At 36.7% G+C, this 23,601-nt stretch overlaps 1 protein-coding gene and 1 long non-coding RNA gene across 4 annotated transcripts in view; both read right to left on the bottom strand.

Annotated features, from left to right (window-relative positions):
• LOC134745668 (uncharacterized) overlaps positions 1 to 23,601 on the bottom strand; it is a 447,357-nt gene that overhangs the window by 252,142 nt on the left and 171,614 nt on the right. The window lies entirely within an intron of this gene.
• The window catches only part of LOC134745541 (protein cueball), a 34,341-nt gene continuing 11,644 nt past the window's right edge, over positions 905 to 23,601 (bottom strand). The window contains exons 2-7 of one of the 3 annotated variants that reach the window (XR_010128192.1): positions 12,686 to 13,748; positions 11,888 to 12,073; positions 11,365 to 11,556; positions 10,603 to 10,681; positions 7,448 to 7,556; positions 4,749 to 4,766 (exon numbers count right to left, since the gene is read on the bottom strand). Coding sequence is in view for 2 of the 3 variants with exons in the window: in XM_063679600.1 (XP_063535670.1) it covers positions 4,656 to 4,766; positions 7,448 to 7,556; positions 11,365 to 11,556; positions 11,888 to 12,073; positions 12,686 to 13,748 (1,661 nt within the window). In the remaining variant the exon portion in view is untranslated. Of the gene's footprint in view, positions 4,767 to 5,481; positions 5,583 to 7,447; positions 7,557 to 10,602; positions 10,682 to 11,364; positions 11,557 to 11,887; positions 12,074 to 12,685; positions 13,749 to 23,601 lie in introns of those variants that run through there. The other 2 variants (XM_063679600.1, XM_063679601.1) reach the window with 2 other exon arrangements.

Genomic DNA, 23,601 nt, shown 5'->3' with positions numbered 1-23,601 from the left:
TGTGTTGGTGTGGTGAAAATTTTTGTGTTTCACTCGGTGGCAACAATTGTTTAACCCTCTTGCCTTGAAACCCTCGCAACGCTCAAGATTCCATTTTTCGAACCACTCGCTACGCTCAAGATTTCAATTTTGGAATCTTTCGCTTGCTCGGGTATCAATAATTAGCACGAGAGGTTAAACAACAACTTTGCCCCCTTGTATAGCAATAACTATTAAGGAACGCCGATAGACACGAGCACCAATACGAAGGTACCACCAGGCTTGTAATTTTGTAGGTAATTTTATGTATTAATTATTGTAGACAAGCTAGAGTTGAAGTACTGAACATGTTTGTGTAGTTTAAATTTATTACTTACCAAATAATTTCGAAATTTTGCAAATGTGATAAACCTAGTTAATGAGGGCTATCTTTTTTTTGCTCATCAGTTGGCGCCTCTGTTGATGGTGGTCCAAAAGACTAAAGAACAGCTGTCAGTCATTGAAGTGACACGTGACATTTGACATTTCGAACTATGGAAAAGACCACCATCTACACTAGCGCCCCTAGCGGCGAATTCATACGCGTTAGCCCTCATTGTATACTGTTGCTCGGCTGATAACAATAAAAAATTAAGCCTCGATTATTCGTCTATTCTATTCTCGTCTATTCTTTTTAAAAACACCCCCCTAAACTAGTTTTTAAGGTAGCAAATTAAATACATAAATTATTATCTTCGTTAAAAATAGTTATTTAATTAACTACTGCATAATAGGGTAAAATAAAATGGGTATGTAAATATAGGTACCCTTGGGATTGTTTTCGAATAATTAATTCATATTTTACTGTGGAATGTTGTTTTATCAATATTTAAATATAGGAAACCAGGAAATACATTTGGGAGAACATATAAAGACAATCATATTTAAGCACTTTTATTTCTTTATAATAAAACATTATTCTAATGGAGGCTTATACAAAGACTCAATAATATCACATTTCTGATGTGGATATTATCAATCCACGAACTAAACTAATACTAAAACTACCCTATTATTTGCCACTAAGTACCAACAATAAGTTTTAGGCTGTGTAGCATCACTAACCTAATCACTGCATCTCAAGTGCCTCTTCGAAAATGAAAACAAAAGATAAGTACATTTTATAAGTAGCAGCAACTGAGATTCTAAAATTAGTTTAAATTCTGTTTTAGAATTCATTGTTTCAGTAAATATTATACTGAGGTAAATTGATAAATAAATTTAAGTTATAGGAACATGATTTCTTAAATTATAAGCCGAAAAGGACAGGTATTAGGTAAGTCAAATGGCCCATAGAAATAAAATGTAAGTTAGCATGAATAGCGCTAAAGCAGTAATCTTAGACACCTCATAGAGATGTACCTATATTCGCTACTTGTACTGTAGGAACATATTCAAATATTTGTTCTTTTCACAAAACATACTACAAAAATTTGAGCCTGATATTTTGTAGTTTTATCATTTTTATTATTTTTTTGGCATTAGGTAATATATTTCATAAAACTATTATGCCAGTGGCGTCGGATCGTCACCCACGCCCTTAAAATCCTTAACCATCATGTCAATGTTAGCTGCATTGATCCGATCTTCATTTACTTTGAAACTATAGCGGCTAAAACTAGACAAATCTATTGACTATTAAGACAATGCGTTTTATAGTCAATAGACTTATATTATGTGTTGTAATAGACACGATCGGAACATTAGTATAATAGATCTTTTGCAATTTTAAGACAATTACTCATTATTATTTAACATGTATTCAGAAATAGATATGTGTTCTAAAAGTTGACATAAGCACCTAAGATAGGAATACGATTTCTCTTTTTATTTAACAACATGGGCTTTGTTCGTTTAAGTACTTACAGAAACCTGCAAATACCAAAAAGTTTGTATTGTCAAGCCAAGCTAAATATCAGTAAATAATACATTTTCTATAAGAGAGGCATGTTCTGAAGAAAACTACACATCAATATCATTAGTCCATAGTACGTAAGAAAGTTCTGGAAAGTTTACAAAAATAAATTTCTATTCTAATAACAAGTAATGTTTCATTTTTGGAATGGAAAATTTAATTTCCCGTACGAAAATGTGTGAAGTTCCGAAATTTATTCATGTGGTCAATTTAAAAATTTAAAAAACTTTCCGATGGCTATCAATAGTCCATAGAAGAGTTATGCTCTTTTCTGTAATTTACCTACTAGAAAATAGGACAGTATGAGCCATGCTTGCGACATTTCCTACGAACTAATGATAATAGAATACCTAATATTTGTTTGCTACACATTTAAACTCAAACATCGGTATTACAAATAGTCAACAAAGTACAGTCAACCTGATATAACGCTATGCCATGATTGAACTATGTCAAATCGAACTAATCAAAATGAAAGATTTTTATTTTTCAATTAGACATGGTTTTGTGGTGGCTAAGTGTTACATTAGGCTGAGTTTATAGTTAGAAATGACGTATAATATACAAATTACAGTACACCGAAACCCTTCATACTCTTCATAGGTATATTATGTACGATAATCAATAATATAAAAATCTTAGGATATACACATGATGATTACTGACTGATATTTTTATGTGTTTATGGCCAACAAAAATTAATTTATAAAATTTCACAAATTGGATGGTGTCAAAACGAACAGATAAACATAAAAGGAAGAATTTATTTTATTTATTTATTGTGCATGTCAATTTATAATAATTTGAAGAAAATAAACTATAAATGGCCGGTAAGACTTTAGTATATTAATAAATAGATACAAAATGTCAAAATTCATCAATAGGCAACACTCACAAACAAATAACAATTGGGTATAATAATTTACTAAATTAGAATGATCTTTTTATGTCTAATTATTTTAATAAAAAAGTTTGTAAGTCAGGGAAAAAGGCAAATAATGCACGGGCAGTGTTGCACATAGAGAAAGAAAAGGAACACAGTAATAATTATTTTTCCGTAAAATTAAACTAGACATACTTTGTATGTGCTCGTTATCATACAATTAATTTATAAATGCTCTATTTATGTACTACTAACCTCGGTTGGTGGTAACCAAATTAGGAAAATAAAATTACTCGATATTTGGCACCAAAGAAAATGGAACGTTCACGAATCACGCACATGAAACTGCTTAGCATGTTTTGGCAAAAATAAAAATAAAACGTGTAAAAAAACTTACCGTATATACTAATGTAAGGCGTAATTCATTCTTGCTGCTTATTTTTAAAAGGCACTATGGTTTAGCTCAGCATTATTTTTGCCTAAACATGCTAGCTTTATTTAACTGAGCCTCAAAAAGATCCAATAAGTAAAAACCGTTTTTACTTGAAAATTTTTTCATGGCCCAAATGTCTGAATATAAAATAAAACATTCAGTAGAATCCACGTTGCGAATCGGCCTAACCTTTCCACTCACAGTTGACACACAGGACCCTAAAGAGACTGGGTTCAGCAAATGAAAAGGGAAGCACTCAAAAATAATTCATGAATATTACTTGTAATAAGTTTCACTGGTTTAAAATTAATTTTTTTTAGAATGCTACATGGCAGTACTAAGTGAAACCCCAGACTAGCGTCCTTTGAGCGTCAAGCGGGATTTACATTACGAAATTAGTGGCGTGAAACTGTTAGTAAGTAACGTCACTAATTTCGTAATGTAAATCCCGCTTTACGTAATCTAGTCAGCGCTATGGAAACCAGTGTCGCTGCGGAGTTGCACCAACGTTGCGACGAGTAACTAACAGCCATAGAGTTGACTAGACGCAGACGCTTGGAAGACGCTAGTGTGGGGTCTCTCTAACACAGGCCTTGGTCACAAAAAATGGAAATCAAATCCAATTATGTAACTTAAATTGATGTAAACGACAGAGATGGAAATAATTGAAACTTTAAAACGTCATCATTTGACCTAGGTGACACAACACTGAGACGTAATTTTCTAGCACCAATTAAAGCGCTCGCTATTATTAGAGATTCGCAAATAAATATAGACATTTCTTTAAATCAATCTTTTAGGGCCTTGTGCAACTGTTACTCATCACTCCGATTATAATCATCTCACAAAACACAGCCCTGCGATGGCCACAGATTAACATAATCTAACAGCGCATCCCTTATCACAATATTTTGGACTCCGCCAAAAACATAATCCATTTACTTGATAAACCTAGGAGGCGCCATATTGATTTCCGTCACTATTGGCATGAAAACACCTCCTCACAAAGAGTTGTATAGTTGGCAGGGTAATTGGTCGCATATGGTACCCCTATGTGCGGAAGTGGAATAGTGTACCGATGGAGAAACACAGCATACAAAAGTTTCATACGTCATATGACGTATTGTTTTAATACTAGCGACTAGCAGTAATAAAATGATGTTAGCACTGTGCTGAAATCCACACTCACATTCAGTCATACAGATGCTTAGGATCTAGTGTGTATTTTCCTGAAAGTTAAATACACAGGACAATCTATTAATCGATTCCTTTGTCTTTACTTTCAGAATAATCTTTTTCTCTGTATGATTATGACTTTAGATAGTTTATTTTCTCAGTATGACTATAACTTTTCTGTAAAGTTTAGAAACCTGACGCCTCCTAGGGTGTTGGTAAGCACATTAAATTTAGAAGTCGTCCGGATGCTCCATATTAGAAATTAGGTTCCTCTTCTCTTCTTTGCCGGGTTTTGCGTCAAGTAATGTTGGCCGTATTGTGCTTCTGGGCTCGAAGCACGGCTGTAACAAAAAAAAACGTAAATTAAACAGTTTCTTTAACTAGGTTGTTTATTTATACAGCTTCATTAATGAAGCTAGGAGTTAAGTTACTATATTGTACATGTATAAAAACAAATACATTGGTTATAAAAGGCACCTCGTGATTTGACAAACGTATCAACGTAACTTTTAGCACAGACTTTTTGAAATGACAAATATTAATTAGCTTTATTGTATGTAATGTCTATACTTTTTGGTAGCCTTAACTAAGCAGATGCGATTAATTAAGCTGGTATCAACATTACACTCAGAGCAGTGATGTAAGGATATAATTATATCATTTATTCTACCATGTTGTAGCTTGAATGAAAGCATGTAAGTCACAAGCACCTACCAAGGGTTTTACAAGGTTATCTACAGTTAACTATCAGCAGTTCGATCTATGCGTTTCTTCTTCTAGCACTTAAATGCTACTAAATTTCTAATTAGCGTGATTTTTCGAAGAAAAAACTAGTATACAAAGGTACAGACAGGGATTGCCTGCCTTGTGTTACTGAACGGTCTCATTTACGTTCGCCCGGTTATATAGCCCTTCACAAGTAATCCCTTATTTATTTATCAGCCTTCGTAGTAATGTCAAATCAGCATTTTTGATTCAGGCTTAACGAAAACTTCGATTTAATTTATCGATAGAAACTCATAAATCGATTCAGTATGTTAGTTGTTACTTGTTAGTACGCGTGAGCGTGACCCCTGGCAGAGAAGCAAAGTGATCGAAATTTTAACCTTAAATGACGACTGTTATTCGTTGTCGAATGCTTGCTCGATTCTATTTACCTGTGCAAAAATGGTTACGTGGTACAAAATCATGATTGTCATAGTATTATTTGAATAGTATATTTTTTACTATTTAGCGTTCCAATTATAACCTCTATCTAATAACTAGTAAACTACCTAGTTAAATATAATACGTAATTTAGAAATGCAATCTGACGCATTTCTCAAAAAATATCCTGATACATACATATCAGATTACTATATTATAATGTAAGATAAATCGTATATCACACCGTTACCGCCCCAAGCTCGTCCTTTTAGGCAATGTCGCCTTAAGGGAATTACTAGGTTAGATCTTTAGTTTTGTTGATGTACTCATTAAGGGAGTCCTTTTAGTTTATTGTGTTATTAATAATTTATTGTGGAGGAGTGTAATGTAGGCTGTCTAGATATAGAGAAAGTACCGTTTGTCAATCTGGAGTTGTCAATATATTCGGTCTGCAATTCTACATTCGTGCCTTATTTATATCGTTAGGTATATCCCTATTTTACATTGGCTATATTATAAATAAATCGTTATATTACATTATAATATAGTCTAAAACATATTACTTATAGGTACGGAATGTGACGATTATATTCATGCAACGTTTTCGCTATATCATTGATGTAATTTTCTCATATCCTATTACAGACTAGCATAAGTGAAATCGTGCGATTTTTATGAATTTAATTGTTCTATTAATAATTTACTCAGACTCAGTGGTTGAATTAACCTTCGTACGTATGCGAGGATTGTACAAATTGCAAAAAATGCACAGCCTCACATGCATTGATTAGTATTTGATAGTAGGATTTGGTTAAGAATATTGCAGCGTCAAATTTGTCGTAACATGACATAACAAACTGTGACATTTTCAACCAAAAGGTACCACATTTGTCGCTTGTCAATAAGGTTGATTTCAAATTGAAGCTATATGGACATAGTGCCTTATTGACAACCGACAATAAGTACCCTTTTGATTGAGGTTGGCACAAATACAGAATCAAGTTTATTTTTATAGTCGAGGTGCTATCAGGGGGCCTAGCCAAAATGACAATGGTACATCGACATCGACAAACGTCAAACGAACAGAAAAAATTTAGGTATCGGGATAACAGATGCTACGAAAAGATACGCAACTATTTCCATACATTATTTAAGTTTCGATTTGCGTTTTCTATCAGCGATTGTCATCTAGGCTAGGCTCGGTGGTGATCTTTTTTCTTCCCCCCAGTCCAAGCAAAATTCACCTGATAATCTAATACTATACAAGTATTATTGCCTCTAAATATTTTTGACGAGGTGCGAGTACCTAACGATGCAACAATCAACTAATCATCAAACATATTTAGTAGGTAATTGTGTAGTAGTATTAGGTACATGGACATACTCCAGTGCCAGAACGATCTTGTATTGTTGTTATTCGCATAAAAAAAGCAGTACGACAAAAGGACAGTAGAAATCGTGAGAAGAAATTGCATTAGGTAAGTATCGTCAAGTAGGGTAAATAACTGGGGACAATATTCCCCAACTATATGAAGGTGGCTGACAGCAGTGTACTTTTATCTTTGAATTAAAATTTACCAGTAAACCAGTAACGCAGCGTACTACGTAGGCGAGCAACTGCGCCGCGCCGCGCCGGTTCGCTTCGCGTTCAGGAGTTATTCGCGTAAGACGCTGCGTTAGGGTAAAATTTTCAACTAGCTATGTCAGTTCGTAATCAAAAAAATTGTCTGAAGTTATCTCCCCGTCCCGAGCTATCCCACTTGAAGGTATATTTTTAGTCCGTAGCTGCAGATTTTTGTTAACTTTCAAAGACAGTTTAAGTACCTACTTTGAAATGGGGGATTGTAACTTTACATGTTAAGTGTAAAGTACTTACAGTTTCGCAAATATTCATGTTGCAGCAGTTTTCAATAGTGATCTCGCACTGGTCGGGCCGCGCCGTCAGCGGCGTCACGTTCTTGTTGACTATGATGCGTTTCTTTATTCTGGAACAATACAAATGCTGTCAATGAAACGTCAACAAAAGGCGAGTTTAACATGAGAACATGAGATTCGAGTCGCAAAATCGGCGGATAAATTTGTCACAGCTCACACTAAAAGCGCTTGAAAACAGAGGGCCTATCGCGGTAATCGAAAATTCGTTATCTGCCTCTACGAGGGGGTGCTCAACCACTGAAATTATTTATGTTGTATGAAAACCACACATGAAAACCAAGAAAAATAGGTACTTATTTTTTATTTTTATTTTATTTAAATATGTATCTGTTTTCACACTATTTGAACATGTGATTTATAAGTTTTGAAGTAGAAAATCATTTCTATTTTTTATAATAAAAGCTTGATTTTTTGAATTACACCTAAAAAATTCAGAAGAAATACATATAAATAATATTTTTTTATTACTTAATAAGTTATTAATAACTAATACATCACATTTTCTAATTATGTAAAAACAACTACTTAAATAGCAATCTCAAAAATAATAACAATTTTTTTGGATTTCATACAATGTTGAAAAATTTCAATGTGTTTATTTGTTTAAGCACCCCCTTGTAGTAGAAATAAAGTTATCAAACTTGGAGTATTTTATCAACATATTAAGTGTACCAAAATAAGGGGGCACCCGCTTCTTCTAGCTGGTGTTTGAATTTTTCTCCCATACAAACGAGAACCACCAATGTCTTTGCTATATACATAATTGTTACATTATTTGCTGTGACTTATTTTTTAGTGCTTTTCAATAAAAAGACACGCTAAGATTGTATAGGTATCCCTTTTCTAATGCTAAATAAAACGAGGTATAAGTTTATATATATACTATAAATTGCCAATGAAACAGGCAGTCGATAATCCATTTAATACACCCTTTTATATGATGTGAATTCTTAAAAGATTACAGTAGGTACCTACCCAGTTACTTATGTAATTATATCTACGATTACATTATCATTATCAATCATGCGTTTAAACCATTAACAACGCAATTTAATGCATCGTAGCCAATACATTTGGTATGTCTAGGTAGATGATATATTGGATGTTTAATGCATGCAAATAATGTAATAGTTATTTACGATACAAGTGCGAAAAATAGGAAATGCGAACACGACCGAAGGGAGTGTTTTAAATCGACAGTATCGACACGTGTTGCGATTTACCTATTCGCACGTGTATCGTACAACGTTTTACAGTACATATAGCCCTTTAAATTTTCGACGTAATAGTTACGTAATGTGCGCACCGGATGTCGTAATGAAGCACCAAATGTACTGTAAAGAAAATTTTGATCGCGTCAATAATACACATTTTGAGCTAGCATGAATCCATTTAAAGCCAAAGTACACCGGCTGCGTGTGCATAATACACGTGTACGTGCGCTAAAATGTTTCAGCCGTGCACACACACGTCACGCAAGCGGTGTGCCATCGCTCATAAGGATCTGTATATTACAACGCCCACGTGCACGTCTACGCACACGCAGCCGGTGTGTACAGGCTTATTTAATTACAATTAAAATTTACTAAAAAATGCAGAATTTTATAATTATTCTAAGACCTTGTCAACAGATTTTTATTCATATGCAAAGATACATAGCGTGTTTGTAACTAGGTAACTGTTACAATTACGTACGTATGTAAATATTACTGATAAAATTTCAAAAGTACGCATGATATACTCCGTATTTACCCTGACGTACGTAGTGACGTATTGGATTTCGGAGGGCTCGAATGCCATGCTAATGCTACGATATGCTACACCACATTTAAATGTGATTTGCTCAATTAACATAATGGGTTATACCGAGACTGATACGTCATACACAAAATAACGTTTCAGAGGACATTTAAATTGAGCGGGTGTGTACATTAATAAGTTTACTTTATGCACTATTGTTGTGTAGATCAGTATTTCCCAAACTATGGATCGCGAGCGAATATTTAGTGGGCCCTGAAGGTACTAGGGCATTTGAGCGTTACCAATAATATTGTATGCCCCCTTTTTTGGACGCCCAAGAGGTAGGTCCTGAATTTAGCAGTTTTTGTTACGTGGGTCAGAGCCCAGTCAACTTTGGGAATCACTAGTGTAGATCACTTTTGTTTGTATTTTGTACGCCTTATTTATACCGAAGGTACCTGATAATAACAAGTACCTTCTTACCTGCTTAAACCCTTAATATTGCATAAAAAGCAGTGCGCTCAAGGCTTCTTGACGCTCAATTGTATTAATGAAGAATCATTAAGAACAGACACATACAAAACAGAACACAGACAAACAGAACACAAAACAGTACTTCATACAGAAGTATGTAATTGAATGAAAAACAGGACCCATACAGGATCAAAAGTGGTGTTGTTTCTGACCTAGATAGCGTAATAAAGGGATAAGTCAGTTTTACACTACAATAAATACTATTGAATATGGGACATTTTGGAATCGTATATTAAGTTAGTTTTCCCTACAAACCCGATGTTATGGATGATATAGAAATTCCTTCCACATAAATACGCACTAATGAACACCCAGTGAAATTAGAAGCAACTCAAGACACGTTTTGATTACAATCAATTTGTAACCAAACGTAAACAAATTAGTTTGCAGTCAAGATTAATAGTATTTATGCAATTATAGGGTCGTTAAAATATTAAATAATGAAGTATAAGAATAACAAAATTCTTGTTATATAGATACGTATAGGTACCTAATACTTGAACGGCCCAATAATTGAAAAATATCTACTATTATGCAATTTATGCAAATTTTATAAATTGTTATCATGCTTGCGTTGCTTGCCAGGCTTTGCTGAGCGGATATTCCCATCGTTTTACGAGAACATCGCCTCAAGAGATCAAGCAAATTTTTGACTTCTTATTGAATTATATAATCAAGGATCACACATTACAGGTTCACCTGAGGCGGTGCGCTCTGATATTTAATTTAACCCTAGATATTTAATTGAAACTGCAAACGGATGCACCATTAGTTGAACACACAAACGATCACAAATGAAGGGCGCTTAAAAAAAAACAATACCTATGGACTCGTTTGTGCCTCCAAATTATCGTATCCGTTTAAAGCACGGAAGTAACTTGGGCTGCTGCTCCAAAGGCACCTGAATACGGGTAGACACTTTTATGAAGGCAATACTACTTTTACTAGTTTCATAACAGTAGCAAAGTTCACTGAACCTATCGAGTATGGAAGTAATATTGCGATTATTGTTTTTACACATGAACTGACGGAACCTTGAAGAATACCTTGAGGCTTGAGAAGTACGTATTGTAAATTGCGCGAAACGTAAATCGTTTCTATATCGTTATTATAATACAGGTAGATGCTTTACTCGGCAGGTAAATTTACAAAAACTGGTCGTAACTGTACTGAGCGAAAATAAGGAATTTTTAACCTTATTTCAGTGCGCTCCTGTCTATTTTCTACTTTTTTTTATTGTGACTTGGAAAATATGGGCCGCAAAAGTTCACATTTTTTGCATATTAAACGGGATAATCGCTTTTAATTTAAATGTATTCGCTAAGGCGCTGCACCCTGCCTGCCTGGCTGGTTGCCTGAGCTAAAAGTAAATTTTAAATACTTTTTTGCTTACTAATATTATTGAACAATAACATAGGCCCCTTCCCCTTACATTGACACAATTGTTTCATTCAATCATTCGACCCATTCCGTAAGTTTACCTGTAAGGACCACTAAATATGTATGTACAACTATCCTAGAAAAACAAAAGCAGTGTTAATAAGGGTTTACTTTCAAAACCATGCAAAACTATTCAATTCTTACCTTGGCCGCTTCTTCAAATGCAGGATCTTCGTCACCAGCACAGCGCAGACCAGACACAGGAGACCGCATAGGATCCCCAGCACCATGAGGATGGGGTCTCGTACGGAATCCCAGCCGTCGTTACATGGGACAGTCACAAATTCGTCGCTGACTTCTAACGCGGATAGCTTTGTTGTCTTGTCTTTGGTGCAACTGAAAATGTTTCGCTTTAGTTAGGTTCCTTTATTTGGCCAAATGGTTGAGTTATTATTATATCAAACGACCAAGCATCAATTTTTTTAATGTGTACAGTCAGCTTCTAACTGCTGCTTCTATAAGTTACGAAAAATGTTGGATCCAGTTAGTATTCCTTATTTTGACTAATGGTTGTGCGGGACTTAGTTAGGCGTACTTTCTATGAATTAAAAATTATCAAACAACAATTTATTATATTATCAATAACATGAAACAAAAAAAAAATTGTCAACGTAGTTTTGAGCCACACTGTATGATAAATATCTGTAAGTTTATCAACTGAACTCACTTGCAAGGCTCATTAACAGTAATCACATGTGGAGTCTCAACGGTCTTTTCGCATCGGTGGCCAGTGTGGTCTCCGATGCACGTGCAGACTGGCGAGTTGGTCTCCACGGAACAGATGCCGTTGTTCAGGCAGAAACCTTCGCACATGTCCACCTCGCAACGCGCTCCTGTGAAGCCTTTTTGACACCTGGAATAAAATATTATAAAATGTAATTTGTGCTAATTTATTTGTTCGCATTCCCTACGTGAATCATTCGTTAACGAAATATAATTTGCACCGATCTCTCTAACAATTTGTATGTCGAATCGGCGCAAATTATATTTCGTGTATACACAACACGTGCTGAGATTTTTTAGATAGGTAATTTCAATTTCAATTAAGCGGATAGACTATAGAGTAATAGGGGGTAGAGTAATCCATTAATCACGTCATACGTTTTTAGCAAGTTTTTGAGCCTTTTAACGATTTTCACACAGTGACACAACACATTGTTAACGTTAAATACGCTAAATGGTACCTGCTAGTACCGTTTATTATATTTTTAGGCTTGTCCCAATTTAAGAAAAAATTACACGCCATACTTCCTTAAACCCTCCTCTTCCCTTGGTGATCATTTGTGATTTTTTATAGACCCCCTCACCCCTTACTTCGTATGACGTGATTAATGGATGCCCTCATACGCTTCGCACAGTCAGTGAGCCGTTCATACCTGCGCATGGACGTGCACAGAATGTTTATAAGAAAGTGTGTCTAGTTAGGTTTCAAATTTGGCAACAAATAATAGCAGGAAATAAATACCTGCAAGTGGGTTCCCCTTTATTAGCGTCAAACGTGCATTCGCCTTGGAGGCAGAAGTTCTGACAAACGGAGGTCTCGCATCGATCACCGTTGTAACCAGGAGAACACGTACATGCATCTTGTCCCTCGATCTTGCGGCCGTGCAAGCAGAACAACCCCGCGTCCTGCGGCACGGCAAACGAGTTGTCAATAGCCGACGTATTCTGCGAAAGACGAAGTAAATTGCTGCATTCAGGAACTCCGGCAGCCTGATCTGATATTAAGTAGTTAGCGACAATTCCAAAAGGCGTGGTCTTGAAATCAATCATGTCCTCCGGTTCCGCGTTCTGCCGAGCATTTTTTGGCAATTTCCACACTTTCCTAAAGCCCCAGTCTACCCAATACAGACTGTCATTAGAGACGGTTAACGCATTCGGCTGATGTTCCGTGCCGCTGTGTAAAGTCTGTCTGCTTTCCGGAGTCCCATCCAAATCGGAGCTCTCGATCGAATAGTGGATGCCTTCTTTGTCATCAGCCCAGTAAAGTCTCTGCGTTTGTTGGTCCACAAATATGCTGGTTGGCAAATGAATGTTTGTAGATATAATCGTTTTTCTCTCGGATCCATCAAAACGAGCTCGCTCGATGGACGCGCCGGATGCTACGTTAGTGTTGGTCCAGTATATGTAGCCTCTACAGCTGTCTACCGCTATAGCCCTTGGGAGTTGGTCACCTAGGTTGATTAGAAGGTTTCCGTAGTCGCCATTTTTGGATCCCGGTTTCAGATCGATCCAGTAAATGCTTCTCTTTTGAAAATCGGTCCAGAAAAGAAGGCTCTGTACTGGATCGAAAGCGAGGCCCTGAATGTTTTCCGTCGGACCCTTCCGGACGAGGGGCTGGTATTTCTTGGTGGCCAGGTTGTAGTTGAAGATGGAGGCGTTGTCGTTCTGTTTGTCGACGAAGAGCAGCATGTTGTGAACGGCATCGTAGGCCAGGGCGGTGAGGTCCCGCAGCCGGCCGCTTTCAGACCTGGTTTTGTTAGAGCCTGTGTAGAACTCGAGTTGGTCTCCAGATGTGACAGCGATGTCTGTAACAAAGAGGCGATGAATTAGTCGAAGTCTAAATTATTTTTCAGATAGATCCATGAACCATTTGCTCCAAAAGCATTACGGTCATGCTCATGTACATAACTGCATAATTGCGATGGCGATCTTTGACATACTGTACCTTACCTACACATAAAAAGAAAGCATGTACCTAACCAAAGTAAATATTCTCACTTGAAAGATAATGTGAAACGTGATTTGCATTTTGCAATACTTGACTTACTCAACAGAATAGGTACTTGACATGAAAACATATGTGGGTATAGGTATATTAGGTATATTTAAAAAAAACATAAGTGTAAAGATTATTTGAATGTTAAACCAAGATAACTGCAACGATTTTTATAGTACACGCAGTGCAAGTGTTATTTTAAACATCAAACTTCTATGAAATTGTGGCGTATTACAATTGCACTGCGTTTGCTATCAAAATCTTTGCAGACTTATCTTGGTCTAACTCTACCGAGTTATTAGTTTAGTTAGTCTTGAGTGCTAAAGCTTCGTTTCTCTATTTACAACTTAATGAATGACCGTAATGACATAATGGTAAACGTAATAGATAACTCGCGGGTTCGAGTAAAAAACGCTAATAGTGCCAATATTTTCGGATGTTCGGCGGCGGCCGCGTCCCGTGACCACGACAAGGTGAATGCAAAAGTTAGTCACATCTTACGTAACGCTATCAAAACATCACATATCTTGTTTGCTCTACAGTTTAATTGTCAAATCCAATTATCAATGTTGCGGTGCATTGAAAATGAGGGTTGGTGAAATACGTACCCTTAATTTGTCATTAGTAGGTACATAGCTTCGCCTTAACCAGCAATAAATCAAAATTCCACTAAAACTTGTATCATAGTCTCTTAGTAATTCAGCATTTAGGAGTTGCAATGTTTTTTTTTATAATATAGGAGGCGAACGAGCAGACGGATCACCTGATGGTAAGCGATGGTTTTAGTATAAAAATATAATAAAAACCGGACAAGTGCGAGTCGGACTCGCTCACGGAGGGTTCCGTACTTTTTAGTATTTGTTGTTATAGCGCCACAAATACATCATCTGTAAAAATTTCAACTGTCTAGCTGTCACGGTTCATGAGATACAGCCTGGTGACAGACAGACGGACATTAGTAATAGGGTCCCGTTTTTACCCTTTGGGTACGGAACCCTAAAAACTAAATCGATAATCACTAAGGTTTGTTTTTCTAAAAATAAAACGTTCAAGAAGAAACTATGCAAGCGCGGTCGAGGAAACTGTTATTATGAGACTTGTTGGAAAACACCCAATTGAAAACAGCATTAGGTGGAATTTACGTTCACGAACACAATGGGAATTGTGAACTCTACTGCATGGTAACACGGTTCAATGTTATGTGTGTTTGTTTGTTATTATGGTGACAACTTACGCGTCGTGATTTAACAATTTGGAAGGTTTTCGAGTTTCAAATTTCCATGGTGACATACATTTTTTGGGTAATAACCTACAAAACTTTTTTAGGGAATCGCATTATGAATTATGATACCTTTATGGGCAGAAGAAAAATATCTGTCATGTCAGTGTCAAGTTAAAACGCGTTGCATTATACCTAAAGGCTAACTAATAAATCTTTGTGTAATATACTGCGAAATATTAAGTGAAGATTTATATGTAAAAAACATTGCATGATATTTGATACTAGGTGAAAGTGAGAGTGCTATCTTAGTCCTAACTGCAGTTCGTTTAATCACAAAACAGCAACCATACTGTACTAGAAACCTGCACTTATTTATAAGGAGTTAAGGTAATAAAACTATGAAAACGGATTAATCCGTTTTCATAGTTTTATTTCATGAGTAACTATGGCGGTAACCGAAGACAATATTAAGGTAAGTTTTTTAATTGCTAATTGTCCCATCATTCCTTCCATGATAATGATAATGCGAATAAGTTTATGATAACATAGTCAAAGATATACATTAAGAATTCAAGTGAAACAAGCAGACTCATCCCCCAAACTGTTTGTAAGACAATGTAATGTAGGTATGCAAAATCATTACATTTTGGTATTAATTCGGATAAAATTGGGCAGGGAACTTAGATAGGGTCAAAAAAACAGAAAAACGCTAAAGTAAGGAGCATAAACACATATTATGTGTAGGTATATACATATAACACATATGGTGTGTTGATATTGTTGTTACAATGTAAACAGTTGCTTGTGCCTGGCAACGGTATGATTATGTAGTCTTATCAGTAAAAGTTATTATGTAAGATGCTAAATGCAAGTGCGTGATAAAAGTTATCATTGAAGGCCCTTGTTTTGTTTTACTTGTTGTGCTCTTTAGATATAGACTAGATGGTAACATAAATTTATCCTGCATACATTAAATAAACTCATAATATATAGCATTTAAAACTTGCGCGTTTTAAATACATTAAACATATTTGAAACCGGCCGGTCTATCGCGAATTTACTTTATTTGCGAAGTTTCGGCGCAGGCTTCACTGGGTCGCGGATAACTGATGGTGATATCCCAGCAAAATGTCAAAGCAGATATTTTTGTAACTACCCGAAGAATAGTCTATGAAAATGAAATAAAGGTCAATGAAAAGGTAATAAAAAAATTCGCGATAGACCCTGTTTCAAATATGTTTAATTTATCGTTGTCATTGAATGATTATTATACACTATCTCAATAAAAAAACCAGCCAAATCGGTTCCAAGGATTTACTTGAGTAACACTAAGCCATACTAACAATTTAATTCTGAAACGCAATCTGTTTCTCGTATTTTAGGTTTTATGGTGTTTTAATTCTCTCTTTGCCGAGAAGAGTGCTACCTTCGGTCGAAGATAGGTGAAATGTGTGTTACTCATTTCCAAAATTAATCATACTCTAATAAAAAAACCTACGATATCTGTAATAAAAAGCAGTTTACACGTAGGTATTCCGCTGAATCGCATTCAATTATAATATCGGCTGGTGGAATTACCAATTAAAACTATATTTATCTGCTGAAAGATATGTAGTTTAATGTTATTTTTACAAAGCGTTCTAAATGTTCTCATTTATATATTAGAAATCAGTACTTCTTGACACTTGCGTTTCGTTATTCCTCATATCAATGGCGTTTTGTTTTCATCAACAGTTTTAGGTATGCTAAGATACAATACTAGACATTTACTGGTATTAATCAATTATTAACAATATTTATAACAATGTTGATAATGTTTTATAAAACATTAAATTACAATAATATTATATACTCAAATAAACTCTAGGTACATTGCAGGCCTGCTCAACGTCAGAGAGCTATATATGTCTATCTCACTTTACTACTTTAGCGTCTGTCTTAGGCTTGGTGTAGGCTGTCAAGCCTACAACTAAACCAGTCTACATTACTAATAGGAACAGTCTTAGCAAATATCTAACAATTATGAACCTGTCGATATTATCGATCAATCGTGACAGAAATCCTTGATACTAATAAACTTGACTAGGAAGTAAAGTAGGTACATAACATAACTACTTCTAGTATTTACACAAGCAACAATCTAACTAAACAATTAAATTTTACCTTTAGGTATGCTGTGTCGCTTAAGGCAGTTTAATGACAATTCCAATACAAGACCGTTTAATTTTATAATTTTATTTGACTGTGGTGGTTTTCTAATACCAGACCCTCTAGCATGATTCGCGTTCTGGCGCGCGACTCAATACATCTAGCACAACTTCAAGTATGGAGTCGCGTGCGAGAAGAACATGTTACTTTGTCGTCAAGTAAGTAGGTAAGTACTAAGTGACGACTTTCAAATCAAAGGGCAATCTCAAGGCTTGACGTAGTACGGTACGGATACGGACTAAGATTTATGTGTGAGATAATGGATACGAGTGACACTAACGGCCATAAATAATAAGAAGGGCAGCTCCAAGGACACGGTCTGTTTGAAAAACAAGTACCTACTTATAGTTTTCAAGTAACCAGCTTTTGCACAGACTACGCGTCAAAAGTCATTCATTCTCTACTACCTTAACAAAAATATTATATAATAATAATAATAATATATACTATATGGCCCCGCGACTACATGGCCAATGTCACAGAGCGCATCGACTTTCTAAAGCAGAAAGTCTATGCATGGGCAAACCGTATTCGCCGCTACAGAGAGCGTGTGGATCGATTCCAGCAGAATCGTCTCTTTCAAAGTGACCAAAGGAAGGTATACCGAAGGTGGGAGGAAGCCGATCCTCGTGTGTCCGACATGCGGTTGCCGGATGCTACTGCCATGACTGATTTCTGGCGTAGCATCTGGTCAGTGCCTGTTGAACACACGGAGGGCCGTTGGATAGACGTTGTCGAACGTGAGTGCGAGAACATCGAACCTATGGGTGCTATTACCATCAGCCCCGACGATGTAAGTTGTGCCATCCGTACGGCCCAGAACTGGAAAAGTCCTGGACCGGACGGATTGCACAACTTCTGGCTAAAATGGTTTCGATGCTCGCACGAACGGTTGGCAACGCAGTTCCAACAAGCCCTAGAGCTCGGTTCCCTCCCACCTTCCCTAACAACTGGTGTGACCTTCCTGCTCTACAAGTCCGGTAGTACCACGGAAGCGAAGAACTACAGACCCATCACGTGCTTGCCTACACTCTACAAGCTCCTTACATCCATTTTGAGAGCAAAAATCAACGCGCACATTGTCGCTAACAACATTTTGGCGTCCGCTCAAAATGGATGTAGGGTTGGGTCCCGTGGTACTAAAGAGCTCCTCCTCATAGACATGACCATATGCCAGCAAGTTCGGCGGAACAGGGGGGGCCTCTCGGCCGCCTGGATTGACTATAAGAAGGCCTATGATTCGGTGCCTCACTCATGGCTGAGAAGGGTATTGGAGCTGTATAAACTTGATGCAGCTTTAATATCCTTCCTAAGTGCGTGTATGAGGCAGTGGATCACAGTCCTTCGTCAACCAGGAGGTGGAGATGACCGCCCTGGCCCGCAGGACTTTATAAGGATCGAGCGAGGAATATTTCAGGGTGACAGTCTGAGTCCCCTGTGGTTCTGCCTAGCTCTGAATCCCCTCAGCACCCTGCTGAAGGATTCAGGGTTAGGTTGCCAGCTTCGGAGAGAGGGTGAAGTCATTTCTCACCTTCTGTACATGGATGACCTCAAGCTATTTGCGCCAAATAACCAAGACTTGATGGTGCTATTGAAAACCACAGAAGTTTTCAGTACCGCCATCAGAATGGAGTTTGGTGTCGATAAGTGTGCGGTTATGCATGTACAGCTGGGGGAGGTTGTAAATTCAACAAATTTACAACTTTCTGAGACAATGTCTTTCAGATCTATCTCTGAATCAGAAACCTATAAATACCTTGGTATGTCACAGTCGTTGGGTATTGAGGGCGAGGGTATTAGACGGTCGGTGAAGGAGCGCTTTTTCAGTCGGCTCACAAAAGTCCTTAACAGTCTTTTGTCAGGAGGCAATAAAGTGCGCGCCTTCAACGCCTGGGTAATGCCCATACTCATATACTCCTTTGGCATACTAAGGTGGACTCAGACCGAGCTGGACGCCCTGGATCGGAGGGTCCGTCTACTACTCACCACACACCGTATGCTACACCCACGCTCGTCAGTTATGAGATTGTACATCTCACGGAAGTGTGGAGGTCGAGGTTTCCTTAACGCCAAAGATCTCCACAACCGCGAGGTGTGCAATCTCAGGAATTATTTCCTTAACAACGAGTGTGGGATGCATCGTGATGTGGTGGCAGTGGACAGGCACTTCACGCCGCTCTCCTTGGCAAACGAGAACTGGCACAAACCTGTGGTACAAAGTGCTGCGGGCCGCAAGGCGGTATGGGAGAATAAGGTGCTACACGGGCGGTTCTACAAGGCCCTCACGGGACCCGATGTAGACCTGCTCGCGTCGGTGAACTGGTTACGATTCGGGGACCTCTTCGGAGAAACCGAGGGTTTTGCCTGTGCAATTGCGGACGAAGTTATGATGACGAACAACTATCGGAAATATATCCTGAAGGACGGTACGGTCGACATTTGTCGGGCATGCCGCCGTCCCGGAGAGTCACTCAGGCATATCATTTCCGGTTGTTCTCATCTTGCTAACGGCGAGTACTTGCACAGACATAATCTCGTAGCCAGGATTATTCACCAGCAGCTTGCTCTTCTATACGGCCTTGTGGACTGCGAAGTACCGTACTACAAGTATTTACCTGTGCCAGTTCTCGAGAATGGTCGTGCCACGCTCTATTGGGATCGATCTATCATCACTGATAGGACTATTGTAGCCAATAAGCCTGACATTGTGATAATAGATCGATCGCAGCGCCGGGCCGTGCTCGTCGACATCACCATCCCCCATGATGAGAATCTCGTGAAAGCCGAGAAGGACAAGTCCAGTAAGTACCTAGACTTGGCTCACGAGATAACCGCCATGTGGGATGTTGATTCGACGATCATTGTCCCGATAGTCGTTTCAGCGAACGGTCTCATAGCGAAGAGTCTCGACCAACACCTTGAGAGACTCTCGCTAGGTGGTTGGATCAAGGGTCAGATGCAGAAGGCGGTTATCTTGGACACGGCGCGGATAGTCCGCCGGTTCCTCTCTCTGCGGCCCTGACCACCGGCAGCTTGGGCCTTGCCCCGCTGCCGGCGGTACCCTAGGTTAGGTTTTTTATAATGTGTTTATATATTTTTTGTAATGTTTTATAAGTGTTTTTGTATTTTACTTTTATATCCATATTATAAAAACCTAGCCTAAGATGAAAGATAAATAAAGAGAATAATAATATAATAATATATATTTATTGCTTTCACATTGGTAAAATTACAGATGTTCTTAATCAATAATGTATCACAACATGACACCCTGTAAGGGTATTGCAATTTTATCTATCTACTCTAAATTCTATAATTATGTAGAACAATTGTGACATTTTCAACATTGTCGCTTGTCAATAAGGTTGATTTCAAATTGAAGCTGTATGGAAATAGCGCCTTATTGACAACCGACCATAAGTACCCTTTTGATTGAAAATGGCACAATTAGACCGTGGCAAATACTATAGAACACGAACTGTAGAGGTATAACTATATTTGGAAAATAATTCCAGGATGACAGATTCTTTTAGAGCGTTGTTTAAACTGCTAATCTTGAAAAATTCTACATCTTAGCGTTACCTGTAGTTACTCGGCTACTGAAATGTAAGTGTTTTTTATTAGTTAACATTTTATTTTCACCGAGATGAGATTATTCTATGCTGTCAAACAATTATGAACCTGTGAATTAACATTTAACGATGTAATCAAATTGCCATAACAACAAATTAAATAGATTACGTATATTGTTTACTAGCATTATTGCGCAACATAATGAATAAAAACTATGTCCTCCAAAACCACTATGCATAATTTGTTTGACATGAGATAGAGAACTGCGAGGTTATCTTAAACGTAAAAACATATGAAAAACGATATCTTTATATGTATACAAACTTTGCATACCTCATGCCAGTTTAATAAATGTTAATATGACAGTCATATTGACACAACCGAGCGAGTGAAAAGCGTCTCTGTTTCAGCTTAGGCAAAAGGGCTGTTCTCTACAAATCGTATTCCTCAACCGGATTTCTTGAAATTTTTTGAGCAGTTCGATATCTTCTTTTTTTTTAAATGACGGGGTTATGGTTGTTCGTGAGGTCTACCTAATACAGATCACGGAGTCACTATCAATAGAATTTTTTTTATTCGTTCACAAGACAATTTACACATAACAAAACATAGAAAGAATAAAATGCCACGAAATGTCGGATAGAAGCTCAGAAACGGCCAGATTTTTTTCATAAGTATTTGAAATATGAATGGCTCCAATTTAGATAATAAACAAAGAGTAATTAATAGCAGACGAGCTGTAGTCTAAGAAATATCGTACGTATCTCGACAGCTAAAATATAAAGGAGATATCGCTGAACCGCCCTGTACCTACTTTATACGGTAAATCTTAGTACGATTTTTTCTTACTTTTACATTTCTTCTAAAATCATTACCTCTTTGATAACAATTTAGTGATGTATTTCCATCGTTAGGTATTTATGATTTCACATGTGATTAAATGTGTTAGTTTACAGTACTAGTGGTAATTAATACCAGTTGTTTACATTAGAGATCGGGCCACACGCAATATTACGACCTGAGTTATCAATTTCAGGCATCTATCTTTGGATTATATTTATAAATATCTAGTCGCCTATACAACATACAGGGTGGCATCGGAGACGTGTTTGGAATTAAGGCATAGGCGGGTGAATCGACTTTTTGTTGTCACTTGTTGCTATGGTTACGGTCGGCTAGTTCTTTCCATTATAGGTCATTTACTTAGCATATTAGTAGTACATAGTATAACATTTCATGTAGCAAATAATGCTATTATTGTCGCCTGGCTGATAGGACCGAATAACAAAAAAAAGTTGATACTCGGTACTTACTGAAAGGAAAACTTAATGTATGTATGTATACATTTTAATAATAGTTATATGTATATATTTCTGAAGTTTATAAATATTTTGCTGACATGCTCTGCGATTCTTGCACCACAACCATGTTGTTTTACCCAACCCAATAGTAGACTGGTAGAAAATTCCTAATTCCCAATAATGTAAGTATAATTTGTTTTTATTTCATGTCTCTGAAGCATCAAAATGTCGATTAAATTACCTAATTAGCAAAACTGCTCTCCGATAAAGTTTCCAATTTCACCCAGTATGGCGTACGTGACACAGACCACGTCGGAAAACTTTTGGAGTCACCTTTCAATAGCTTTTGAAGCAGATTCTGTACGGGGTCAATTGCGCCGGCGTATGATTTAGCTATTGTTACGGATCATGTTCAGAATAGGCACTCGACTAGCATTACGATGTAAGAAGTAGGTATCATCACGGTATCAGAATTTATCTTGACGGTAAAAGTAGGTACTAAATGACAAAGTTTTAAACTGTTTGCCATAAAAAAATAGTTATTCAGCTAAAATGTGTCTTATTTGTGCGTAGAAAAGATTTGCTTGTTAATTTTTCTTATAGCGCTAGTGTGTTTTTGACTATTGACTAAAACATTTTTAATAGAAAACGGAATAAATAAATTAAATATTCTAGTTAAAGGTGAAATATTCTATAAAAAAACTATTAATTTTTTAAATTAGTATTTTGGATTTAGTTTAGTTTATAGTTAATTTTAGGGTAATTTATTATTATGTAAGTACCTACTCGTATTGTTGTGACTAAGTTTTAGTTTAGTTTACTTTTTAGTTCATTTAAATGTAATCTATTAATGTAATGATTGATTAAAAAAAAACTATGATAATAAATATTATAAATAATTCTGTGTTTTTGTAACAGTAAACAGTAACCAACCGAAAAATAGTAAATAATCTGAAATTGTTAATAATTCAGCGTTCAATTGAAACAATCAGGTAGGTAGGTGAGCATCTATAAGTAGTTGTATTTGTATAAATACAACTTTACAACTACATTATTTCTTATAAAAATTACGAAATACGTAGCTAGAAAAGTAAATACGCACAATATCAACTTAAGAATAATTGTTTTGACGCATTCACACGCTGGGTTAATTAATTACAAAATACTAGTTAGGTATTTAATTACAATTAGGTATTGCAACTGTAGGTGTTTGTATTCAAATTAATCGTGACAGCCTGAAACAATATACTTTTACCGTCTGCCAGTAAATAATTAAATCCTAACTCGCGCCTGCTAACTCACTAAGTTACATACTACAGTTTGGGGTTTTCGAAAAAATAGTGTAAGTACCTAAGTAA

The sequence above is a fragment of the Cydia strobilella genome, chromosome 11 (genome assembly GCF_947568885.1).
Source record: "Cydia strobilella chromosome 11, ilCydStro3.1, whole genome shotgun sequence".
Lineage (NCBI taxonomy): Eukaryota > Metazoa > Arthropoda > Insecta > Lepidoptera > Tortricidae > Cydia > Cydia strobilella.
Note: the sequence above shows the minus strand (reverse complement) of the source record. Positions and strands in the feature narration are given on the sequence as shown.